This window comes from Bombina bombina, chromosome 7 (genome assembly GCF_027579735.1).
Source record: "Bombina bombina isolate aBomBom1 chromosome 7, aBomBom1.pri, whole genome shotgun sequence".
NCBI lineage: Eukaryota > Metazoa > Chordata > Amphibia > Anura > Bombinatoridae > Bombina > Bombina bombina.
In genome coordinates, this window is record NC_069505.1 from 8,800,798 (window position 1) to 8,824,579 (window position 23,782).

At 42.2% G+C, this 23,782-nt stretch overlaps 1 protein-coding gene across 2 annotated transcripts in view; it reads right to left on the reverse strand.

The window, feature by feature from the left end:
• Positions 1 to 23,782, reverse strand: part of LOC128665755 (reticulon-3) — a 284,724-nt gene that overhangs the window by 53,374 nt on the left and 207,568 nt on the right. For both annotated transcript variants that reach the window (XM_053719947.1, XM_053719946.1), the window contains exon 7: positions 22,511 to 22,557. In XM_053719947.1, the coding sequence (XP_053575922.1) occupies positions 22,511 to 22,557 (47 nt within the window). The remainder of the gene's footprint in view (positions 1 to 22,510; positions 22,558 to 23,782) is intronic.

A 23,782-nucleotide genomic window follows, 5' to 3' on the forward strand; every position in this document is an offset into this window, starting at 1 on the left:
TGTGCTTTCATACACTTGTGATAACATATTCAGGAGCCGTGAGACAGTACTAAAGCTGCACATACAGAGTAATGTGCGGGATGAACAAAGGCTTGTGCTTTCATACACTTGTGATAACATATTCAGGAGCCGTGTGTCATTACTAAAGCTGCACATACAGAGTAACGTGCAGGATGAACAAAGGCTTGTGCTTTCATACACTTGTGATAACATATTCACGAGCCGTGTGTTAGTACTAAAGCTGTACATACAGAGCAATGTGCGGGATGAACAAAGGCTTGTGCTTTCATACACTTGTGATAACATATTCAGGAGCCGTGTGTCAGTACTAAAGCTGCACATACAGAGTAATGTGCGGGATGAACAAAGGCTTGTGCTTTCATACACTTGTGATAACATATTCAGGAGCCGTGTGTCAGTACTATAGCTGCACATACAGAGTAATGTGCGGGATGAACAAAGGCTTGTGCTTTCATACACTTGTGATAACATATTCAGGAGCCGTGAGATAGTACTAAAGCTGCACATACAGAACAATGTGCGGGATGAACAAAGGCTTGTGCTTTCATACACTTGTGATAACATATTCAGGAGCCGTGTGTCAGTACTAAAGCTGCACATACAGAGTAATGTGCGGGATGAACAAAGGCTTGTGCTCTCATACACTTGTGCTAACATATTCAGGAGCCGTGTGTCAGTACTAAAGCTGCACATACAGAGTAATGTGCGGGATGAACAAAGGCTTGTGCTTTCATACACTTGTGATAACATATTCAGGAGCCGTGTGTCAGTACTAAAGCTGCACATACAGAGCAATGTGCAGGATGAACAAAGGCTTGTGCTTTCATACACTTGTGATAACATATTCAGGAGCCGTGAGACAGTACTAAAGCTGCACATACAGAGTAATGTGCGGGATGAACAAAGGCTTGTGCTTTCATACACTTGTGATAACATATTCAGGAGCCGTGTGTCAGTACTAAAGCTGCACATACAGAGTAATGTGCGGGATGAACAAAGGCTTGTGCTTTCATACACTTGTGATAACATATTCAGGAGCCGTGTGTCATTACTAAAGCTGCACATACAGAGTAACGTGCAGGATGAACAAAGGCTTGTGCTTTCATACACTTGTGATAACATATTCACGAGCCGTGTGTTAGTACTAAAGCTGTACATACAGAGCAATGTGCGGGATGAACAAAGGCTTGTGCTTTCATACACTTGTGATAACATATTCAGGAGCCGTGTGTCAGTACTAAAAGCTGCACATACAGAGTAATGTGCGGGATGAACAAAGGCTTGTGCTTTCATACACTTGTGATAACATATTCAGGAGCCGTGAGATAGTACTAAAGCTGCACATACAGAACAATGTGCGGGATGAACAAAGGCTTGTGCTTTCATACACTTGTGATAACATATTCAGGAGCTGTGTGTCAGTACTAAAGCTGCACATACAGAGTAATGTGCGGGATGAACAAAGGCTTGTGCTTTCATACACTTGTGCTAACATTCAGGAGCCGTGTGTCAGTACTAAAGCTGCACATACAGAGTAATGTGCGGGATGAACAAAGGCTTGTGCTTTCATACACTTGTGATAACATATTCAGGAGCCGTGTGTCAGTACTAAAGCTGCACATACAGAGCAATGTGCAGGATGAACAAAGGCTTGTGCTTTCATACACTTGTGATAACATATTCAGGAACCGTGAGACAGTACTAAAGGTGCACATACAGAGCAATGTGCGGGATGAACAAAGCCTTGTGCTTTCATACACTTGTGATAACACATTCAGGAGCCAGTGTGTCAGTACTAAAGCTGCACATACAGAGCAATGTGCAGGATGAACAAAGCCTTGTGCTTTCATACACTTGTGATAACATATTCAGGAGCCGTGTGTCAGTACTAAAGCTGCACATACAGAGCAATGTGCAGGATGAACAAAGGCTTGTGCTTTCATACACTTGTGATAACATATTCAGGAGCCGTGTGTCAGTACTAAAGCTGCACATACAGAGCAATGTGCAGTATGAACAAAGGCTCGTGCTTTTATACACTTGTGATAACATATTCAGGAACAGTGAGACAGTACTAAAGCTGCACATACAGAGTAATGTGCGGGATGAACAAAGGCTTGTGCTTTCACACACTTGTGATAACATATTCAGGAGCCGTGAGACAGTACTAAAGCTGCACATATAGAGCAATGTGCAGGATGAACAAAGGCTTGTGCTTTCATACACTTGTGATAACATATTCAGGAGCCGTGAGACAGTACTAAAGCTGCACATACAGAGCAATGTGCAGGATGAACAAAGGCTTGTGCTTTCATACACTTGTGATAACATATTCAGGAGCCGTGTGTCAGTACTAAAGCTGCACATACAGAGCAATGTTCAGTATGAACAAAGGCTTGTGCTTTCATACACTTGTGATAACATATTCAGGAGCCGTGTGTCAGTACTAAAGCTGCACATACAGAGTAATGTGCACGATGAACAAAGGCTTGTGCTTTCATACACTTGTGATAACATATTCAGGAGCCGTGTTTCAGTACTAAAGCTGCACATACAGAGCAATGTGCAGGATGAACAAAGGCTTGTGCTTTCATACACTTGTGATAACATATTCAGGAGCTGTGTGTCAGTACTAAAGCTGCACATACAGAGCAATGTGCAGTATGAACAAAGGCTTGTGCTTTCATACACTTGTGATAACATATTCAGGAACCGTGAGACAGTACTAAAGCTGCACATACAGAGTAATGTGCGGGATGAACAAAGGCTTGTGCTTTCATACACTTGTGATAACATATTCAGGAGCCGCGAGACAGTACTAAAGCTGCACATACAGAGCAATGTGCGGGATGAACAAAGGCTTGTGCTTTCATACACTTGTGATAACATATTCAGGAGCCGTGTGTCAGTACTAAAGCTGCACATACAGAGCAATGTGCAGGATGAACAAAGGCTTGTGCTTTCATACACTTGTGATAACATATTCAGGAGCCGTGTGTCAGTACTAAAGCTGCACATACAGAGTAATGTGCACGATGAACAAAGGCTTGTGCTTTCATACACTTGTGATAACATATTCAGGAGCCGTGTGTCAGTACTAAAGCTGCACATACAGAGTAATGTGCGGGATGAACAAAGGCTTGTGCTTTCATACACTTGTGATAACATATTCAGGAGCCGTGTGTCAGTACTAAAGCTGCACATACAGAGCAATGTGCAGGATGAACAAAGGCTTGTGCTTTCATACACTTGTGATAACATATTCAGGAGCCGTGAGACAGTACTAAAGCTGCACATACAGAGCAATGTGCGGGATGAACAAAGGCTTGTGCTTTCATACACTTGTGATAACATATTCAGGAACCGTGAGACAGTACTAAAGCTGCACATACAGAGTAATGTGCGGGATGAACAAAGGCATGTGCTTTCATACACTTGTGATAACATATTCAGGAGCCGTGAAACAGTACTAAAGCTGCACATACAGAGTAATGTGCGGGATGAACAAAGGCTTGTGCTTTCATACACTTGTGATAACATATTCAGGAGCCGTGTGTCAGTACCAAAGCTGCACATAGAGTAATGTGCGGGATGAACAAAGGCTTGTGCTTTCATACACTTGTGATAACATAGGAGCCGTGAGACAGTACTAAAGCTGCACATACAGAGCAATGTGCAGGATGAACAAAGGCTTGTGCTTTCATACACTTGTGATAACATATTCAGGAGCCGTATGTCAGTACTAAAGCTGCACATACAGAGCAATGTGCAGGATGAACAAAGGCTTGTGCTTTCATACACTTGTGATAACATATTCAGGAGCCGTGTGTCAGTACTAAAGCTGCACATACAGAGCAATGTGCGGGATGAACAAAGGCTTGTGCTTTCATACACTTGTGATAACATAGGAGCCGTGAGACAGTACTAAAGCTGCACATACAGAGTAATGTGCAGGATGAACAAAGGCTTGTGCTTTCATACACTTGTGATAACATATTCAGGAACCGTGAGACAGTACTAAAGCTGCACATACAGAGTAATGTGCAGGATGAACAAAGGCTTGTGCTTTCATACACGTGTGATAACATATTCAGGAGCCGTGTGTCAGTACTAAAGCTGCACATACAGAGTAATGTGCGGGATGAACAAAGGCTTGTGCTTTCATACACTTGTGATAACATATTCAGGAGCCGTGTGTCAGTACTAAAGCTGCACATACAGAGTAATGTGCAGGATGAACAAAGGCTTGTGCTTTCATACACTTGTGATAACATATTCAGGAGCCGTGTGTCAGTACTAAAGCTGCACATACAGAGTAATGTGCAGGATGAACAAAGGCTTGTGCTTTCATACACTTGTGATAACATATTCAGGAGCCGTGTGTTAGTACTAAAGCTGTACATACACAGCAATGTGCAGGATGAACAAAGGCTTGTGCTTTCATACACTTGTGATAACATATTCAGGAGCCGTGTGTCAGTACTAAAGCTGCACATACAGAGTAATGTGCGGGATGAACAAAGGCTTGTGCTTTCATACACTTGTGATAACATATTCAGGAGCCGTGAGATAGTACTAAAGCTGCACATACAGAACAATGTGCGGGATGAACAAAGGCTTGTGCTTTCATACACTTGTGATAACATATTCAGGAGCCGTGTGTCATTACTAAAGCTGCACATACAGAGTAACGTGCAGGATGAACAAAGGCTTGTGCTTTCATACACTTGTGATAACATATTCACGAGCCGTGTGTTAGTACTAAAGCTGTACATACAGAGCAATGTGCGGGATGAACAAAGGCTTGTGCTTTCATACACTTGTGATAACATATTCAGGAGCCGTGTGTCAGTACTAAAGCTGCACATACAGAGTAATGTGCGGGATGAACAAAGGCTTGTGCTCTCATACACTTGTGCTAACATATTCAGGAGCCGTGAGATAGTACTAAAGCTGCACATACAGAACAATGTGCGGGATGAACAAAGGCTTGTGCTTTCATACACTTGTGATAACATATTCAGGAGCCGTGTGTCAGTACTAAAGCTGCACATACAGAGTAATGTGCGGGATGAACAAAGGCTTGTGCTCTCATACACTTGTGCTAACATATTCAGGAGCCGTGTGTCAGTACTAAAGCTGCACATACAGAGTAATGTGCGGGATGAACAAAGGCTTGTGCTTTCATACACTTGTGATAACATATTCAGGAGCCGTGTGTCAGTACTAAAGCTGCACATACAGAGCAATGTGCAGGATGAACAAAGGCTTGTGCTTTCATACACTTGTGATAACATATTCAGGAGCCGTGAGACAGTACTAAAGCTGCACATACAGAGTAATGTGCGGGATGAACAAAGGCTTGTGCTTTCATACACTTGTGATAACATATTCAGGAGCCGTGTGTCAGTACTAAAGCTGCACATACAGAGTAATGTGCCGGATGAACAAAGGCTTGTGCTTTCATACACTTGTGATAACATATTCAGGAGCCGTGTGTCATTACTAAAGGTGCACATACAGAGTAACGTGCAGGATGAACAAAGGCTTGTGCTTTCATACACTTGTGATAACATATTCACGAGCCGTGTGTTAGTACTAAAGCTGTACATACAGAGCAATGTGCGGGATGAACAAAGGCTTGTGCTTTCATACACTTGTGATAACATATTCAGGAGCCGTGTGTCAGTACTAAAGCTGCACATACAGAGTAATGTGCGGGATGAACAAAGGCTTGTGCTTTCATACACTTGTGATAACATATTCAGGAGCCGTGAGATAGTACTAAAGCTGCACATACAGAACAATGTGCGGGATGAACAAAGGCTTGTGCTTTCATACACTTGTGATAACATATTCAGGAGCCGTGTGTCAGTACTAAAGCTGCACATACAGAGTAATGTGCGGGATGAACAAAGGCTTGTGCTTTCATACACTTGTGCTAACATTCAGGAGCCGTGTGTCAGTACTAAAGCTGCACATACAGAGTAATGTGCGGGATGAACAAAGGCTTGTGCTTTCATACACTTGTGATAACATATTCAGGAGCCGTGTGTCAGTACTAAAGCTGCACATACAGAGCAATGTGCAGGATGAACAAAGGCTTGTGCTTTCATACACTTGTGATAACATATTCAGGAGCCGTGTGTCAGGACTAAAGCTGCACATACAGAGCAATGTGCAGGATGAACAAAGGCTTGTGCTTTCATACACTTGTGATAACATATTCAGGAACCGTGAGACAGTACTAAAGCTGCACATACAGAGTAATGTGCAGGATGAACAAAGGTTTGTGCTTTCATACACGTGTGATAACATATTCAGGAGCCGTGTGTCAGTACTAAAGCTGCACATACAGAGCAATGTGGGGGATGAACAAAGGCTTGTGCTTTCATACACGTGTGATAACATATTCAGGAGCCGTGAGACAGTACTAAAGCTGCACATACAGAGCAATGTGCAGGATGAACAAAGGCTTGTGCTTTCATACACTTGTGATAACATATTCAGGAGCCGTGAGACAGTACTAAAGCTGCACATACAGAGCAATGTGCAGGATGAACAAAGGCTTGTGCTTTCATACACGTGATAACATATTCAGGAGCCGTGAGACAGTACTAAAGCTGCACATACAGAGCAATATGCAGGATGAACAAAGGCTTGTGCTTTCATACACTTGTGATAACATATTTAGGAGCCGTGTGTCAGTACTAAAGCTGCACATACAGAGTAATGTGCAGGATGAACAAAGGCTTGTGCTTTCATACACTTGTGATAACATATTCAGGAGCCGTGTGTTAGTACTAAAGCTGCACATACAGAGCAATGTGCGGGATGAACAAAGGCTTGTGCTTTCATACACTTGTGCTAACATATTCAGGAGCCGTGTGTCAGTACTAAAGCTGCACATACAGAGTAATGTGCGGGATGAAGAAAGGCTTGTGCTTTCATACACTTGTGATAACATATTCAGGAGCCGTGTGTCAGTACTAAAGCTACACATACAGAGTAATGTGCGGGATGAACAAAGGCTTGTGCTTTCATACACTTGTGATAACATATTCAGGAGCCGTGTGTCAGTACTAAAGCTGCACATACAGAGCAATGTGCAGGATGAACAAAGGCTTGTGCTTTCATACACTTGTGATAACATATTCAGGAGCCGTGTGTCAGTACTAAAGCTGCACATACAGAGCAATGTGCAGGATGAACAAAGGCTTGTGCTTTCATACACTTGTGATAACATATTCAGTAGCCGTGTGTCAGTACTAAAGCTGCACATACAGAGCAATGTGCAGGATGAACAAAGGCTTGGGCTTTCATACACTTGTGATAACATATTCAGGAACCGTGAGACAGTACTAAAGCTGCACATACAGAGCAATGTGCAGGATGAACAAAGGCTTGGGCTTTCATACACTTGTGATAACATATTCAGGAGCTGTGAGACAGTACTAAAGCAATGTGCAGGATGAACAAAGGCTTGTGCTTTCATACACTTGGGATAACATATTCAGGAGCCGTGTGTCAGTACTAAAGCTGCACATACAGAGTAACGTGCAGGATGAACAAAGGCTTGTGCTTTCATACACGTGTGATAACATATTCAGGAGCCGTGAGACAGTACTAAAGCTGCACATATAGAACAATGTGCAGGATGAACAAAGGCTTGTGCTTTCATACACGTGTGATAACATATTCAGGAGCCGTGAGACAGTACTAAAGCTGCACATACAGAGTAATGTGCAGGATGAACAAAGGCTTGTGCTTTCATACACTTGTGATAACATATTCAGGAGCCGTGTGTTAGTACTAAAGCTGCACATACAGAGCAATGTGCGGGATGAACAAAGGCTTGTGCTTTCATACACTTTTGATAACATATTCAGGAGCCGTGTGTCAGTACTAAAGCTGCAAATACAGAGTAATGTGCGGGATGAACAAAGGCTTGTGCTTTCATACACTTGTGATAACATATTTAGGAGCCATGTGTCAGTACTAAAGCTGCACATACAGAGTAATGTGCGGGATGAACAAAGGCTTGTGCTTTCATACACTTGTGATAACATATTCAGGAGCCGTGTGTCAGTACTAAAGCTGCACATACAGAGTAATGTGCGGGATGAACAAAGGCTTGTGCTTTCATACACTTGTGATAACATATTCAGGAGCCGTGAGACAGTACTAAAGCAATGTGCAGGATGAACAAAGGCTTGTGCTTTCATACACTTGTGATAACATATTCAGGAGCCGTGAGACAGTACTAAAGCTGCACATACAGAGTAATGTGCAGGATGAACAAAGGCTTGTGCTTTCATACACTTGTGATAACATATTCAGGAGCCGTGTGTTAGTACTAAAGCTGCACATACAGAGCAATGTGCGGGATGAATAAAGGCTTGTGCTTTCATACACTTGTGATAACATATTCAGGAGCCTTGTGTCAGTACTAAAACTGCAAATACAGAGTAATGTGCGGGATGAACAAAGGCTTGTGCTTTCATACACTTGTGATAACATATTCAGGAGCCGTGAGACAGTACTAAAGCTGCACATACAAAACAATGTGCGGGATGAACAAAGGCTTGTGCTTTCATACACTTGTGATAACATATTCAGGAGCCGTGTGTCAGTACTAAAGCTGCACATACAGAGTAATGTGCAGGATGAACAAAGGCTTGTGCTTTCATACACTTGAGATAACATATTCAGGAACCGTGAGACAGAACTAAAGCTGCATATACAGAGCAATGTGCGGGATGAACAAAGGCTTGAGCTTTCATACACTTGTGATAACATATTCAGGAGCCGTGAGACAGTACTAAAGCTGCACATACAGAGTAATGTGCGGGATGAACAAAGGCTTGTGCTTTCATACACTTGTGATAACATATTCAGGAACCGTGAGACAGAACTAAAGCTGCATATACAGAGCAATGTGCAGGATGAACAAAGGCTTGGGCTTTCATACACTTGTGATAACATATTCAGGAGCCGTGAGACAGTACTAAAGCTGCACATACAGAGTAATGTGCGGGATGAACAAAGGCTTGTGCTTTCATACACTTGTGATAACATATTCAGGAGCCGTGTGTCAGTACTAAAGCTGCACATACAGAGTAATGTGCGGGATGAACAAAGGCTTGTGCTTTCATACACTTGTGATAACATATTCAGGAGCCGTGTGTCATTACTAAAGCTGCACATACAGAGTAACGTGCAGGATGAACAAAGGCTTGTGCTTTCATACACTTGTGATAACATATTCACGAGCCGTGTGTTAGTACTAAAGCTGTACATACAGAGCAATGTGCGGGATGAACAAAGGCTTGTGCTTTCATACACTTGTGATAACATATTCAGGAGCCGTGTGTCAGTACTAAAAGCTGCACATACAGAGTAATGTGCGGGATGAACAAAGGCTTGTGCTTTCATACACTTGTGATAACATATTCAGGAGCCGTGAGATAGTACTAAAGCTGCACATACAGAACAATGTGCGGGATGAACAAAGGCTTGTGCTTTCATACACTTGTGATAACATATTCAGGAGCCTGTGTGTCAGTACTAAAGCTGCACATACAGAGTAATGTGCGGGATGAACAAAGGCTTGTGCTTTCATACACTTGTGCTAACATTCAGGAGCCGTGTGTCAGTACTAAAGCTGCACATACAGAGTAATGTGCGGGATGAACAAAGGCTTGTGCTTTCATACACTTGTGATAACATATTCAGGAGCCGTGTGTCAGTACTAAAGCTGCACATACAGAGAAATGTGCAGGATGAACAAAGGCTTGTGCTTTCATACACTTGTGATAACATATTCAGGAACCGTGAGACAGTACTAAAGGCTGCACATACAGAGCAATGTGCGGGATGAACAAAGCCTTGTGCTTTCATACACTTGTGATAACACATTCAGGAGCCAGTGTGTCAGTACTAAAGCTGCACATACAGAGCAATGTGCAGGATGAACAAAGCCTTGTGCTTTCATACACTTGTGATAACATATTCAGGAGCCGTGTGTCAGTACTAAAGCTGCACATACAGAGCAATGTGCAGGATGAACAAAGGCTTGTGCTTTCATACACTTGTGATAACATATTCAGGAGCCGTGTGTCAGTACTAAAGCTGCACATACAGAGCAATGTGCAGTATGAACAAAGGCTCGTGCTTTTATACACTTGTGATAACATATTCAGGAACAGTGAGACAGTACTAAAGCTGCACATACAGAGTAATGTGCGGGATGAACAAAGGCTTGTGCTTTCACACACTTGTGATAACATATTCAGGAGCCGTGAGACAGTACTAAAGCTGCACATATAGAGCAATGTGCAGGATGAACAAAGGCTTGTGCTTTCATACACTTGTGATAACATATTCAGGAGCCGTGAGACAGTACTAAAGCTGCACATACAGAGCAATGTGCAGGATGAACAAAGGCTTGTGCTTTCATACACTTGTGATAACATATTCAGGAGCCGTGTGTCAGTACTAAAGCTGCACATACAGAGCAATGTTCAGTATGAACAAAGGCTTGTGCTTTCATACACTTGTGATAACATATTCAGGAGCCGTGTGTCAGTACTAAAGCTGCACATACAGAGTAATGTGCACGATGAACAAAGGCTTGTGCTTTCATACACTTGTGATAACATATTCAGGAGCCGTGTTTCAGTACTAAAGCTGCACATACAGAGCAATGTGCAGGATGAACAAAGGCTTGTGCTTTCATACACTTGTGATAACATATTCAGGAGCTGTGTGTCAGTACTAAAGCTGCACATACAGAGCAATGTGCAGTATGAACAAAGGCTTGTGCTTTCATACACTTGTGATAACATATTCAGGAACCGTGAGACAGTACTAAAGCTGCACATACAGAGTAATGTGCGGGATGAACAAAGGCTTGTGCTTTCATACACTTGTGATAACATATTCAGGAGCCGCGAGACAGTACTAAAGCTGCACATACAGAGCAATGTGCGGGATGAACAAAGGCTTGTGCTTTCATACACTTGTGATAACATATTCAGGAGCCGTGTGTCAGTACTAAAGCTGCACATACAGAGCAATGTGCAGGATGAACAAAGGCTTGTGCTTTCATACACTTGTGATAACATATTCAGGAGCCGTGTGTCAGTACTAAAGCTGCACATACAGAGTAATGTGCACGATGAACAAAGGCTTGTGCTTTCATACACTTGTGATAACATATTCAGGAGCCGTGTGTCAGTACTAAAGCTGCACATACAGAGTAATGTGCGGGATGAACAAAGGCTTGTGCTTTCATACACTTGTGATAACATATTCAGGAGCCGTGTGTCAGTACTAAAGCTGCACATACAGAGCAATGTGCAGGATGAACAAAGGCTTGTGCTTTCATACACTTGTGATAACATATTCAGGAGCCGTGAGACAGTACTAAAGCTGCACATACAGAGCAATGTGCAGGATGAACAAAGGCTTGTGCTTTCATACACTTGTGATAACATATTCAGGAACCGTGAGACAGTACTAAAGCTGCACATACAGAGTAATGTGCGGGATGAACAAAGGCATGTGCTTTCATACACTTGTGATAACATATTCAGGAGCCGTGAGACAGTACTAAAGCTGCACATACAGAGTAATGTGCGGGATGAACAAAGGCTTGTGCTTTCATACACTTGTGATAACATATTCAGGAGCCGTGTGTCAGTACCAAAGCTGCACATAGAGTAATGTGCGGGATGAACAAAGGCTTGTGCTTTCATACACTTGTGATAACATAGGAGCCGTGAGACAGTACTAAAGCTGCACATACAGAGCAATGTGCAGGATGAACAAAGGCTTGTGCTTTCATACACTTGTGATAACATATTCAGGAGCCGTATGTCAGTACTAAAGCTGCACATACAGAGCAATGTGCAGGATGAACAAAGGCTTGTGCTTTCATACACTTGTGATAACATATTCAGGAGCCGTGTGTCAGTACTAAAGCTGCACATACAGAGCAATGTGCGGGATGAACAAAGGCTTGTGCTTTCATACACTTGTGATAACATAGGAGCCGTGAGACAGTACTAAAGCTGCACATACAGAGTAATGTGCAGGATGAACAAAGGCTTGTGCTTTCATACACTTGTGATAACATATTCAGGAACCGTGAGACAGTACTAAAGCTGCACATACAGAGTAATGTGCAGGATGAACAAAGGCTTGTGCTTTCATACACGTGTGATAACATATTCAGGAGCCGTGTGTCAGTACTAAAGCTGCACATACAGAGTAATGTGCGGGATGAACAAAGGCTTGTGCTTTCATACACTTGTGATAACATATTCAGGAGCCGTGTGTCAGTACTAAAGCTGCACATACAGAGTAATGTGCAGGATGAACAAAGGCTTGTGCTTTCATACACTTGTGATAACATATTCAGGAGCCGTGTGTCAGTACTAAAGCTGCACATACAGAGTAACGTGCAGGATGAACAAAGGCTTGTGCTTTCATACACTTGTGATAACATATTCAGGAGCCGTGTGTTAGTACTAAAGCTGTACATACACAGCAATGTGCAGGATGAACAAAGGCTTGTGCTTTCATACACTTGTGATAACATATTCAGGAGCCGTGTGTCAGTACTAAAGCTGCACATACAGAGTAATGTGCGGGATGAACAAAGGCTTGTGCTTTCATACACTTGTGATAACATATTCAGGAGCCGTGAGATAGTACTAAAGCTGCACATACAGAACAATGTGCGGGATGAACAAAGGCTTGTGCTTTCATACACTTGTGATAACATATTCAGGAGCCGTGTGTCATTACTAAAGCTGCACATACAGAGTAACGTGCAGGATGAACAAAGGCTTGTGCTTTCATACACTTGTGATAACATATTCACGAGCCGTGTGTTAGTACTAAAGCTGCACATACAGAGCAATGTGCGGGATGAACAAAGGCTTGTGCTTTCATACACTTGTGATAACATATTCAGGAGCCGTGTGTCAGTACTAAAGCTGCACATACAGAGTAATGTGCGGGATGAACAAAGGCTTGTGCTCTCATACACTTGTGCTAACATATTCAGGAGCCGTGAGATAGTACTAAAGCTGCACATACAGAACAATGTGCGGGATGAACAAAGGCTTGTGCTTTCATACACTTGTGATAACATATTCAGGAGCCGTGTGTCAGTACTAAAGCTGCACATACAGAGTAATGTGCGGGATGAACAAAGGCTTGTGCTCTCATACACTTGTGCTAACATATTCAGGAGCCGTGTGTCAGTACTAAAGCTGCACATACAGAGTAATGTGCGGGATGAACAAAGGCTTGTGCTTTCATACACTTGTGATAACATATTCAGGAGCCGTGTGTCAGTACTAAAGCTGCACATACAGAGCAATGTGCAGGATGAACAAAGGCTTGTGCTTTCATACACTTGTGATAACATATTCAGGAGCCGTGAGACAGTACTAAAGCTGCACATACAGAGTAATGTGCGGGATGAACAAAGGCTTGTGCTTTCATACACTTGTGATAACATATTCAGGAGCCGTGTGTCAGTACTAAAGCTGCACATACAGAGTAATGTGCCGGATGAACAAAGGCTTGTGCTTTCATACACTTGTGATAACATATTCAGGAGCCGTGTGTCATTACTAAAGGTGCACATACAGAGTAACGTGCAGGATGAACAAAGGCTTGTGCTTTCATACACTTGTGATAACATATTCACGAGCCGTGTGTTAGTACTAAAGCTGTACATACAGAGCAATGTGCGGGATGAACAAAGGCTTGTGCTTTCATACACTTGTGATAACATATTCAGGAGCCGTGTGTCAGTACTAAAGCTGCACATACAGAGTAATGTGCGGGATGAACAAAGGCTTGTGCTTTCATACACTTGTGATAACATATTCAGGAGCCGTGAGATAGTACTAAAGCTGCACATACAGAACAATGTGCGGGATGAACAAAGGCTTGTGCTTTCATACACTTGTGATAACATATTCAGGAGCCGTGTGTCAGTACTAAAGCTGCACATACAGAGTAATGTGCGGGATGAACAAAGGCTTGTGCTTTCATACACTTGTGCTAACATTCAGGAGCCGTGTGTCAGTACTAAAGCTGCACATACAGAGTAATGTGCGGGATGAACAAAGGCTTGTGCTTTCATACACTTGTGATAACATATTCAGGAGCCGTGTGTCAGTACTAAAGCTGCACATACAGAGCAATGTGCAGGATGAACAAAGGCTTGTGCTTTCATACACTTGTGATAACATATTCAGGAGCCGTGTGTCAGTACTAAAGCTGCACATACAGAGCAATGTGCAGGATGAACAAAGGCTTGTGCTTTCATACACTTGTGATAACATATTCAGGAACCGTGAGACAGTACTAAAGCTGCACATACAGAGTAATGTGCAGGATGAACAAAGGTTTGTGCTTTCATACACGTGTGATAACATATTCAGGAGCCGTGTGTCAGTACTAAAGCTGCACATACAGAGCAATGTGGGGGATGAACAAAGGCTTGTGCTTTCATACACGTGTGATAACATATTCAGGAGCCGTGAGACAGTACTAAAGCTGCACATACAGAGCAATGTGCAGGATGAACAAAGGCTTGTGCTTTCATACACTTGTGATAACATATTCAGGAGCCGTGAGACAGTACTAAAGCTGCACATACAGAGCAATGTGCAGGATGAACAAAGGCTTGTGCTTTCATACACGTGATAACATATTCAGGAGCCGTGAGACAGTACTAAAGCTGCACATACAGAGCAATATGCAGGATGAACAAAGGCTTGTGCTTTCATACACTTGTGATAACATATTTAGGAGCCGTGTGTCAGTACTAAAGCTGCACATACAGAGTAATGTGCAGGATGAACAAAGGCTTGTGCTTTCATACACTTGTGATAACATATTCAGGAGCCGTGTGTTAGTACTAAAGCTGCACATACAGAGCAATGTGCGGGATGAACAAAGGCTTGTGCTTTCAAGGAACACTTGTGCTAGTCAGGAGCCGTGTGTCAGTACTAAAGCTGCACATACAGAGTAATGTGCGGGATGAAGAAAGGCTTGTGCTTTCATACACTTGTGATAACATATTCAGGAGCCGTGTGTCAGTACTAAAGCTACACATACAGAGTAATGTGCGGGATGAACAAAGGCTTGTGCTTTCATACACTTGTGATAACATATTCAGGAGCCGTGTGTCAGTACTAAAGCTGCACATACAGAGCAATGTGCAGGATGAACAAAGGCTTGTGCTTTCATACACTTGTGATAACATATTCAGGAGCCGTGTGTCAGTACTAAAGCTGCACATACAGAGCAATGTGCAGGATGAACAAAGGCTTGTGCTTTCATACACTTGTGATAACATATTCAGTAGCCGTGTGTCAGTACTAAAGCTGCACATACAGAGCAATGTGCAGGATGAACAAAGGCTTGGGCTTTCATACACTTGTGATAACATATTCAGGAACCGTGAGACAGTACTAAAGCTGCACATACAGAGCAATGTGCAGGATGAACAAAGGCTTGGGCTTTCATACACTTGTGATAACATATTCAGGAGCTGTGAGACAGTACTAAAGCAATGTGCAGGATGAACAAAGGCTTGTGCTTTCATACACTTGGGATAACATATTCAGGAGCCGTGTGTCAGTACTAAAGCTGCACATACAGAGTAACGTGCAGGATGAACAAAGGCTTGTGCTTTCATACACGTGTGATAACATATTCAGGAGCCGTGAGACAGTACTAAAGCTGCACATATAGAACAATGTGCAGGATGAACAAAGGCTTGTGCTTTCATACACGTGTGATAACATATTCAGGAGCCGTGAGACAGTACTAAAGCTGCACATACAGAGTAATGTGCAGGATGAACAAAGGCTTGTGCTTTCATACACTTGTGATAACATATTCAGGAGCCGTGTGTTAGTACTAAAGCTGCACATACAGAGCAATGTGCGGGATGAACAAAGGCTTGTGCTTTCATACACTTTTGATAACATATTCAGGAGCCGTGTGTCAGTACTAAAGCTGCAAATACAGAGTAATGTGCGGGATGAACAAAGGCTTGTGCTTTCATACACTTGTGATAACATATTTAGGAGCCATGTGTCAGTACTAAAGCTGCACATACAGAGTAATGTGCGGGATGAACAAAGGCTTGTGCTTTCATACACTTGTGATAACATATTCAGGAGCCGTGTGTCAGTACTAAAGCTGCACATACAGAGTAATGTGCGGGATGAACAAAGGCTTGTGCTTTCATACACTTGTGATAACATATTCAGGAGCCGTGAGACAGTACTAAAGCAATGTGCAGGATGAACAAAGGCTTGTGCTTTCATACACTTGTGATAACATATTCAGGAGCCGTGAGACAGTACTAAAGCTGCACATACAGAGTAATGTGCAGGATGAACAAAGGCTTGTGCTTTCATACACTTGTGATAACATATTCAGGAGCCGTGTGTTAGTACTAAAGCTGCACATACAGAGCAATGTGCGGGATGAATAAAGGCTTGTGCTTTCATACACTTGTGATAACATATTCAGGAGCCTTGTGTCAGTACTAAAACTGCAAATACAGAGTAATGTGCGGGATGAACAAAGGCTTGTGCTTTCATACACTTGTGATAACATATTCAGGAGCCGTGAGACAGTACTAAAGCTGCACATACAAAACAATGTGCGGGATGAACAAAGGCTTGTGCTTTCATACACTTGTGATAACATATTCAGGAGCCGTGTGTCAGTACTAAAGCTGCACATACAGAGTAATGTGCAGGATGAACAAAGGCTTGTGCTTTCATACACTTGAGATAACATATTCAGGAACCGTGAGACAGAACTAAAGCTGCATATACAGAGCAATGTGCGGGATGAACAAAGGCTTGAGCTTTCATACACTTGTGATAACATATTCAGGAGCCGTGAGACAGTACTAAAGCTGCACATACAGAGTAATGTGCGGGATGAACAAAGGCTTGTGCTTTCATACACTTGTGATAACATATTCAGGAACCGTGAGACAGAACTAAAGCTGCATATACAGAGCAATGTGCAGGATGAACAAAGGCTTGGGCTTTCATACACTTGTGATAACATATTCAGGAGCCGTGAGACAGTACTAAAGCTGCACATACAGAGTAATGTGCGGGATGAACAAAGGCTTGTGCTTTCATACACTTGTGATAACATATTCAGGAACCGTGAGACAGAACTAAAGCTGCACATACAGAGCAATGTGTGGGATGAACAAAGGCTTGTGCTTTCATACACCTGTGATAACATATTCAGGAGCCGTGAGACAGTACTAAAGCTGCACATACAGAGCAATGTGCAGGATGAACAAAAGGCTTGTGCTTTCATACACTTCTGATAACATATTCAGGAGCCGTGTGTCAGTACTAAAGCTGCACATACTAAAGCTGCACATACAGAACAATGGCTTGTGCTTTCATACACTTGTGATAACATATTCAGGAGCCGTGTGTCAGTACTAAAGCTGCACATACAGAGTAATGTGCGGGATGAACAAAGGCTTGTGCTTTCATACACTTGTGCTAACATATTCAGGAGCCGTGTGTCAGTACTAAAGCTACACATACAGAGTAATGTGCGGGATGAACAAAGGCTTGTGCTTTTATACACTTGTGATAACATATTCAGGAACCGTGAGACAGTACTAAAGCTGCACATACAGAACAATGTGCAGGATGAACAAAGGCTTGTGCTTTCATACACTTGTGATAACATATTCAGGAGCCGTGAGACAGTACTAAAGCTGCACATACAGAACAATGTGCGGGATGAACAAAGGCTTGTGCTTTCATACACTTGTGATAACATATTCAGGAGCCGTGTGTCAGTACTAAAGCTGCACATACAGAGTAATGTGCGGGATGAACAAAGGCTTGTGCTTTCATACACTTGTGATAACATATTCAGGAGCCGTGTGTCAGTACTAAAGCTGCACATACAGAGAAATGTGCAGGATGAACAAAGGCTTGTGCTTTCATACACTTGTGATAACATATTCAGGAACCGTGAGACAGAACTAAAGCTGCACATACAGAGCAATGTGCGGGATGAACAAAGGCTTGAGCTTTCATACACTTGTGATAACATATTCAGGAGCCGTGAGACAGAACTAAAGCTGCACATACAGAGCAATGTGTGGGATGAACAAAGGCTTGTGCTTTCATACACCTGTGATAACATATTCAGGAGCCGTGAGACAGTACTAAAGCTGCACATACAGAGCAATGTGCAGTATGAAAAAAAGGCTTGTGCTTTCATACACTTCTGATAACATATTCAGGAGCCGTGTGTCAGTACTAAAGCTGCACATACAGAACAATGGCTTGTGTTTTCATACACTTGTGATAACATATTCAGGAGCCGTGTGTCAGTACTAAAGCTGCACATACAGAGTAATGTGCAGGATGAACAAAGGCTTGTGCTTTCATACACTTGTGATAACATATTCAGGAGCCGTGAGACAGGACTAAAGCTGCACATACAGAGCAATGTGCAGGATGAACAAAGGCTTGTGCTTTCATACACTTGTGATAACATATTCAGGAACTGTGAGACAGTACTAAAGCTGCACATACAGAACAATGTGCAGGATGAACAAAGGCTTGTGCTTTCATACACTTGTGATAACATTCAGGAGCCGTGAGACAGTACTAAAGCTGCACATACAGAGCAATGTGCAGGATGAACAAGGGCTTGTGCTTTCATACACTTGTGATAACATATTCAGGAGCCGTGTGTCAGTACTAAAGCTGCACATACAGAGCAATGTGCAGGATGAACAAAGGCTTGTGCTTTCATACACTTGTGATAACATATTCAGGAACCGTGAGACAGTACTAAAGCTGCACATACAGAACAATGTGCAGGATGAACAAAGGCTTGTGCTTTCATACACTTGTGATAACATATTCAGGAGCCGTGAGACAGTACTAAAGCTGCACATACAGAGCAATGTGCAGGACGAACAAGGGCTTGTGCTTTCATACACTTGTGATAACATATTCAGGAGCCGTGTGTCAGTACTAAAGCTGCACATACAGAGCAATGTGCAGGATGAACAAAGGCTTGTGCTTTCATACACATGTGATAACATATTCAGGAGCCGTGAGACAGTACTAAAGCTGCACATACAGAGCAATGTGCGGGATGAACAAAGGCTTTACTTTCATACAATTGTGCTAACATATTCAGGAGCCGTGAGACAGTACTAAAGCTGCACATACAGAACAATGTGCAGGATGAACAAAGGCTTGTGCTTTCATACACTTGTGATAACATATTCAGGAGCCGTGAGACAGTACTAAAGCTGCACATACAGAGCAATGTGCAGGACGAACAAGGGCTTGTGCTTTCATACACTTGTGATAACATATTCAGGAGCCGTGTGTCAGTACTAAAGCTGCACATACAGAGCAATGTGCAGGATGAACAAAGGTTTGTGCTTTCATACACTTGTGATAACATATACAGGAGCCGTGTGTCAGTACTAAAGCTGCACATACAGAGCAATTAGCGGGATGAATAAAGGTTTGTGCTTTCATACACTTGTGATAACATATTCAGGAGCCGTGAGACAGTACTAAAGCTGCACATACAGTGTAATGTGCAGGATGAACAAAGGCTTGTGCTGTCATACACTTGTGATAACATATTCAGGAGCCGTGAGACAGTACTAAAGCTGCACATACAGAGCAATGTGCGGGATGAACAAAAGCTTTACTTTCATACACTTGTGATAACATATACAGGGGCCGTGTGTCAGTACTAAAGCTGCACATATAGAACAATGTGCAGGATGAACAAAGGCTTGTGCTTTCATACACGTGTGATAACATATTCAGGAGCCGTGTGTTAGTACTAAAGCTGCACATACAGAGTAATGTGCGGGATGAACAAAGGCTTGTGCTGTCATACACTTGTGATAACATATTCAGGAGCCGTGTGTCAGTACTAAAGCTGCACATACAGAGCAATGTGCAGGATAAACAAAGGCTTGTGCTTTCATACACTTGTGATAACATATTCAGGAGCCGTGTGTCAGTACTAAAGCTGCACATACAGAGTAATGTGCAGGATGAACAAAGGCTTGTGCTTTCATACACTTGTGATAACATATTCAGGAGCCGTGTGTCAGTACTAAAGCTGCACATACAGAGTAATGTACAGGATAAACAAAGGCTTGTGCTTTCATACACTTGTGATAACATATTCAGGAACCGTGAGACAGTACTAAAGCTGCACATACAGAGCAATGTGCATGATGAACAAAGGCTTGTGCTTTCATACACTTGTGATAACATATTCAGGAGCCGTGTGTCAGTGCTAAAGCTGCACATACAGAGCAATGTGCAGGATGCACAAAGGCTTGTGATTTCATACACTTGTGATAACATATTCAGGAGCCCGTGTGTCAGGAATAAAGCTGCACATAAAAAAACAATGTGCAGAACGAACAAAGGCCGTTGCTCCTTCGTATCCCTGTAAATAAACACGTGTTGATTGAAATATAAAACACTAACTACAGTAGAATTGCGTAATTATAAGACAATAGCACTTAGTCTGAATTTCAAATGAAAAGTAGATATTTTTCTGACAAATGCCAGTTACTGCCATTGTACCTGCACTGTGTCATGTGACGGCCATCAGCCAAATCGAGAGCACTTCCCTGCGACTACCAGCAGCTAACAGCTACCAAATCTCTTACTCAAGAGGATTACACGGACAAAGCATTACTCCAGTCCTGTCTTAAAAGGGAAACTACCCATTAAAAGACTTAGTTCAATATTTCCTCAGAGCACTATCTTCGCGTCCTCCTTGTACAGAGGCAAAGAATGACTGGGGATTATGGGAAGTGGGAGGGATACTTAAGCTTTGCTGGGGTGTCTCTGCCTCCTCCTGGTGACCAGGAGCTGAATTCCCAACAGTAATTGAATGGAATTGTGGACTCTCCATGCCATTGGAAAGAAACTATACTGTGAGTTCTTGCACATGCTCAGTAGGAGCTGGGGGGAGCACATGCTCTATCTGCATTATGACTTTACTGTCCCTTTAATCATACATAGTAATACCACTTTGCAATATAGTTTCATTTTTTATTTTTCCTGTAATTTAAGTCTGAAAATTGTGAATTTCTGGTCCCGAAAAGCAAAAGAGCACAGCAGCCGTACACCCCTAATCCTGTCACACACCTGTCCCTAACTTGTAGTTTGTTATTTATGCTGAAGCCAAAAAATAATGCTTTTATTAACAAAATGACAGCGGAGAACCTAGTTATTTACAGTCACAAGTCTATAGTAGTTCATCCATATGAAGAAACTCGTGGGTGGAGTTTGGCCATTGAACAACAGCTGCAGCAAATGCGGTGCTAATCAGTTCTAATAATGTTCAGACTCTGCTATGTTAATCTAATGGAAACGTAGTAATTATAAAGTGCTATCTGTTTCTTTAACCCTGTATACACACCTACCATCTCTTGTACTTCCTTGTCACTCAGCCATGTGTATATAATAGTTACTTACATAGGATAATAATCAGCTTGTCACTCAGCCATGTGTATATAATATAGTTACTTACATAGGATAATAATCAGCTTGTCACTCACCTATGTTAATATAATAGTTATTTACCTAGGATAATCAGCTTGCCATTTAGCCATGTGTATATAATATAGTTACTTACATAGGATAATAATCAGCTTGTCACTCACCTATGTTAATATAATAGTTATTTACCTAGGATAATCAGCTTGCCATTTAGCCATGTGTATATAATATAGTTACTTACATGGGATAATAATCAGCTTGTCACTCACCCATGTGTATATAATATAGTTACTTACATGGGATAATAATCAGCTTGTCAGTCACCCATGTGTATATAATAGTTACTTGCATAGGATAATAATCAGCTGGTTACTCACCTATGTGTATATAATAGTTACTTAGAAATAATAATAATCAGCTTGTCACTCAGCTATGTGTATATAATATAGTTACTTACATAGGATAATAATCAGCTTGTCACTCAGCTATGTGTATATAATATAGTTACTTACATAGGATAATTATCAGCTTGTCACTCACCCATGTGTATATAATATAGTTACTTGCATAGGATAATAATCAGCTGGTTACTCACCTATGTGTATATAATAGTTACTTAGAAAGAATAATCAGCTTGTCACTCACCTATGTGTATATAATATAGTTACTTACATAGGATAATTATCAGCTTATCACTCACATATGTGTATATAATAGTTAATTGCATAGGATAATAATCAGCTTGTCACTCACCTATGTGTATATAATATAGTTACTTACATAGGATAATAATCAGCTTGTCACAAGCACATAAATTATGTAAATTAATAAATTACGCTTCATTCTTATATCAAACAGAATTGTCCTAAATGCGTTTACCTTACCTTGTATTTCTCATATACAATTGGGGCAGTGAATGCAATCAGTACACCTGCAAAACAAGAGACAATAAAATAACTATATCTTTAGCACTAAAGGGCTGTATAGCTATTAGATAGTAAGCTCTGCAGGGCAGGGAGTCAGTGAGTGCTGTATAGCTATTAGATAGTAAGCTGTGCAGGGCAGGGAGTCAGTGAGTGCTGTATAGCTATTAGATAGTAAGCTGTGCAGGGCAGGGAGTCAGTGAGATCTGTATAACTATTAGATAGTAAGCTCTGCAGGGCAGGGAGTCAGTGAGTGCTGTATAGCTATTAGATAGTAAGCTCTGCAGGGCAGGGAGTCAGTGAGTGCTGTATAGCTATTAGATAGTAAGCTCTGCAGGGCAGGGAGTCAGTGAGTGCTGTATAGCTATTAGATAGTAAGCTCTGCAGGGCAGGGAGTCAGTGAGTGCTGTACAGCTATTAGGTAATAAGCTCTGCAGGGCAGGGAGTCAGTGAGTGCTGTACAGCTATTAGGTAGTAAGCTCTGCACGGCAGGGAGTCAGTGAGTGCTGTACAGCTATTAGGTAATAAGCTCTGCAGGGCAGGAAGTCAGTGAGTGCTGTATAGCTATTAGATAGTAAGCTCTGCAGGGCAGGGAGTCAGTGAGCGCTGTATAGCTATTAGATAGTAAGCTCTGCAGGGCAGGGAGTCAGTGAGCGCTGTATAACTATTAAATAGTAAGCTCTGCAGGGCAGGGAGTCAGTGAGTGCTGTATAGCTATTAGATAGTAAGCTCTGCAGGGCAGGGAGTCAGTGAGTGCTGTATAGCTATTAGATAGTAAGCTCTGCAGGGCAGGGAGTCAGTGAGTGCTGTATAGCTATTAGATAGTAAGCTCTGCAGGACATGAAGTCAGTGAGTGCTGTATAGCTATTAGATAGTAAGCTCTGTGGGGCAGGGAGTCAGTGAACGCTGTATAGCTATTAGATAGTAAGCTCTGCAGGACAGGAAGTCAGTGAGTGCTGTATAACTATTAGATAGTAAGCTCTGCAGGGCAGTGAGTCAGTGAGCGCTGTATAGCTATTAGATAGTAAGCTCTGCAGGACAGGAAGTCAGTGAGTGCTGTATAGCTATTAGATAGTAAGCTCTGCAGGACAGGAAGTCAGTGAGTGCTGTATAGCTATTAGATAGTAAGCTCTGCGGGGCAGGGAGTCAGTGCTGTATAGCTATTAGATAGTAAGCTCTGCAGGGCAGGGCGTCAGTGAGCGCTGTATAGCTATTAAATAGTAAGCACTGCAG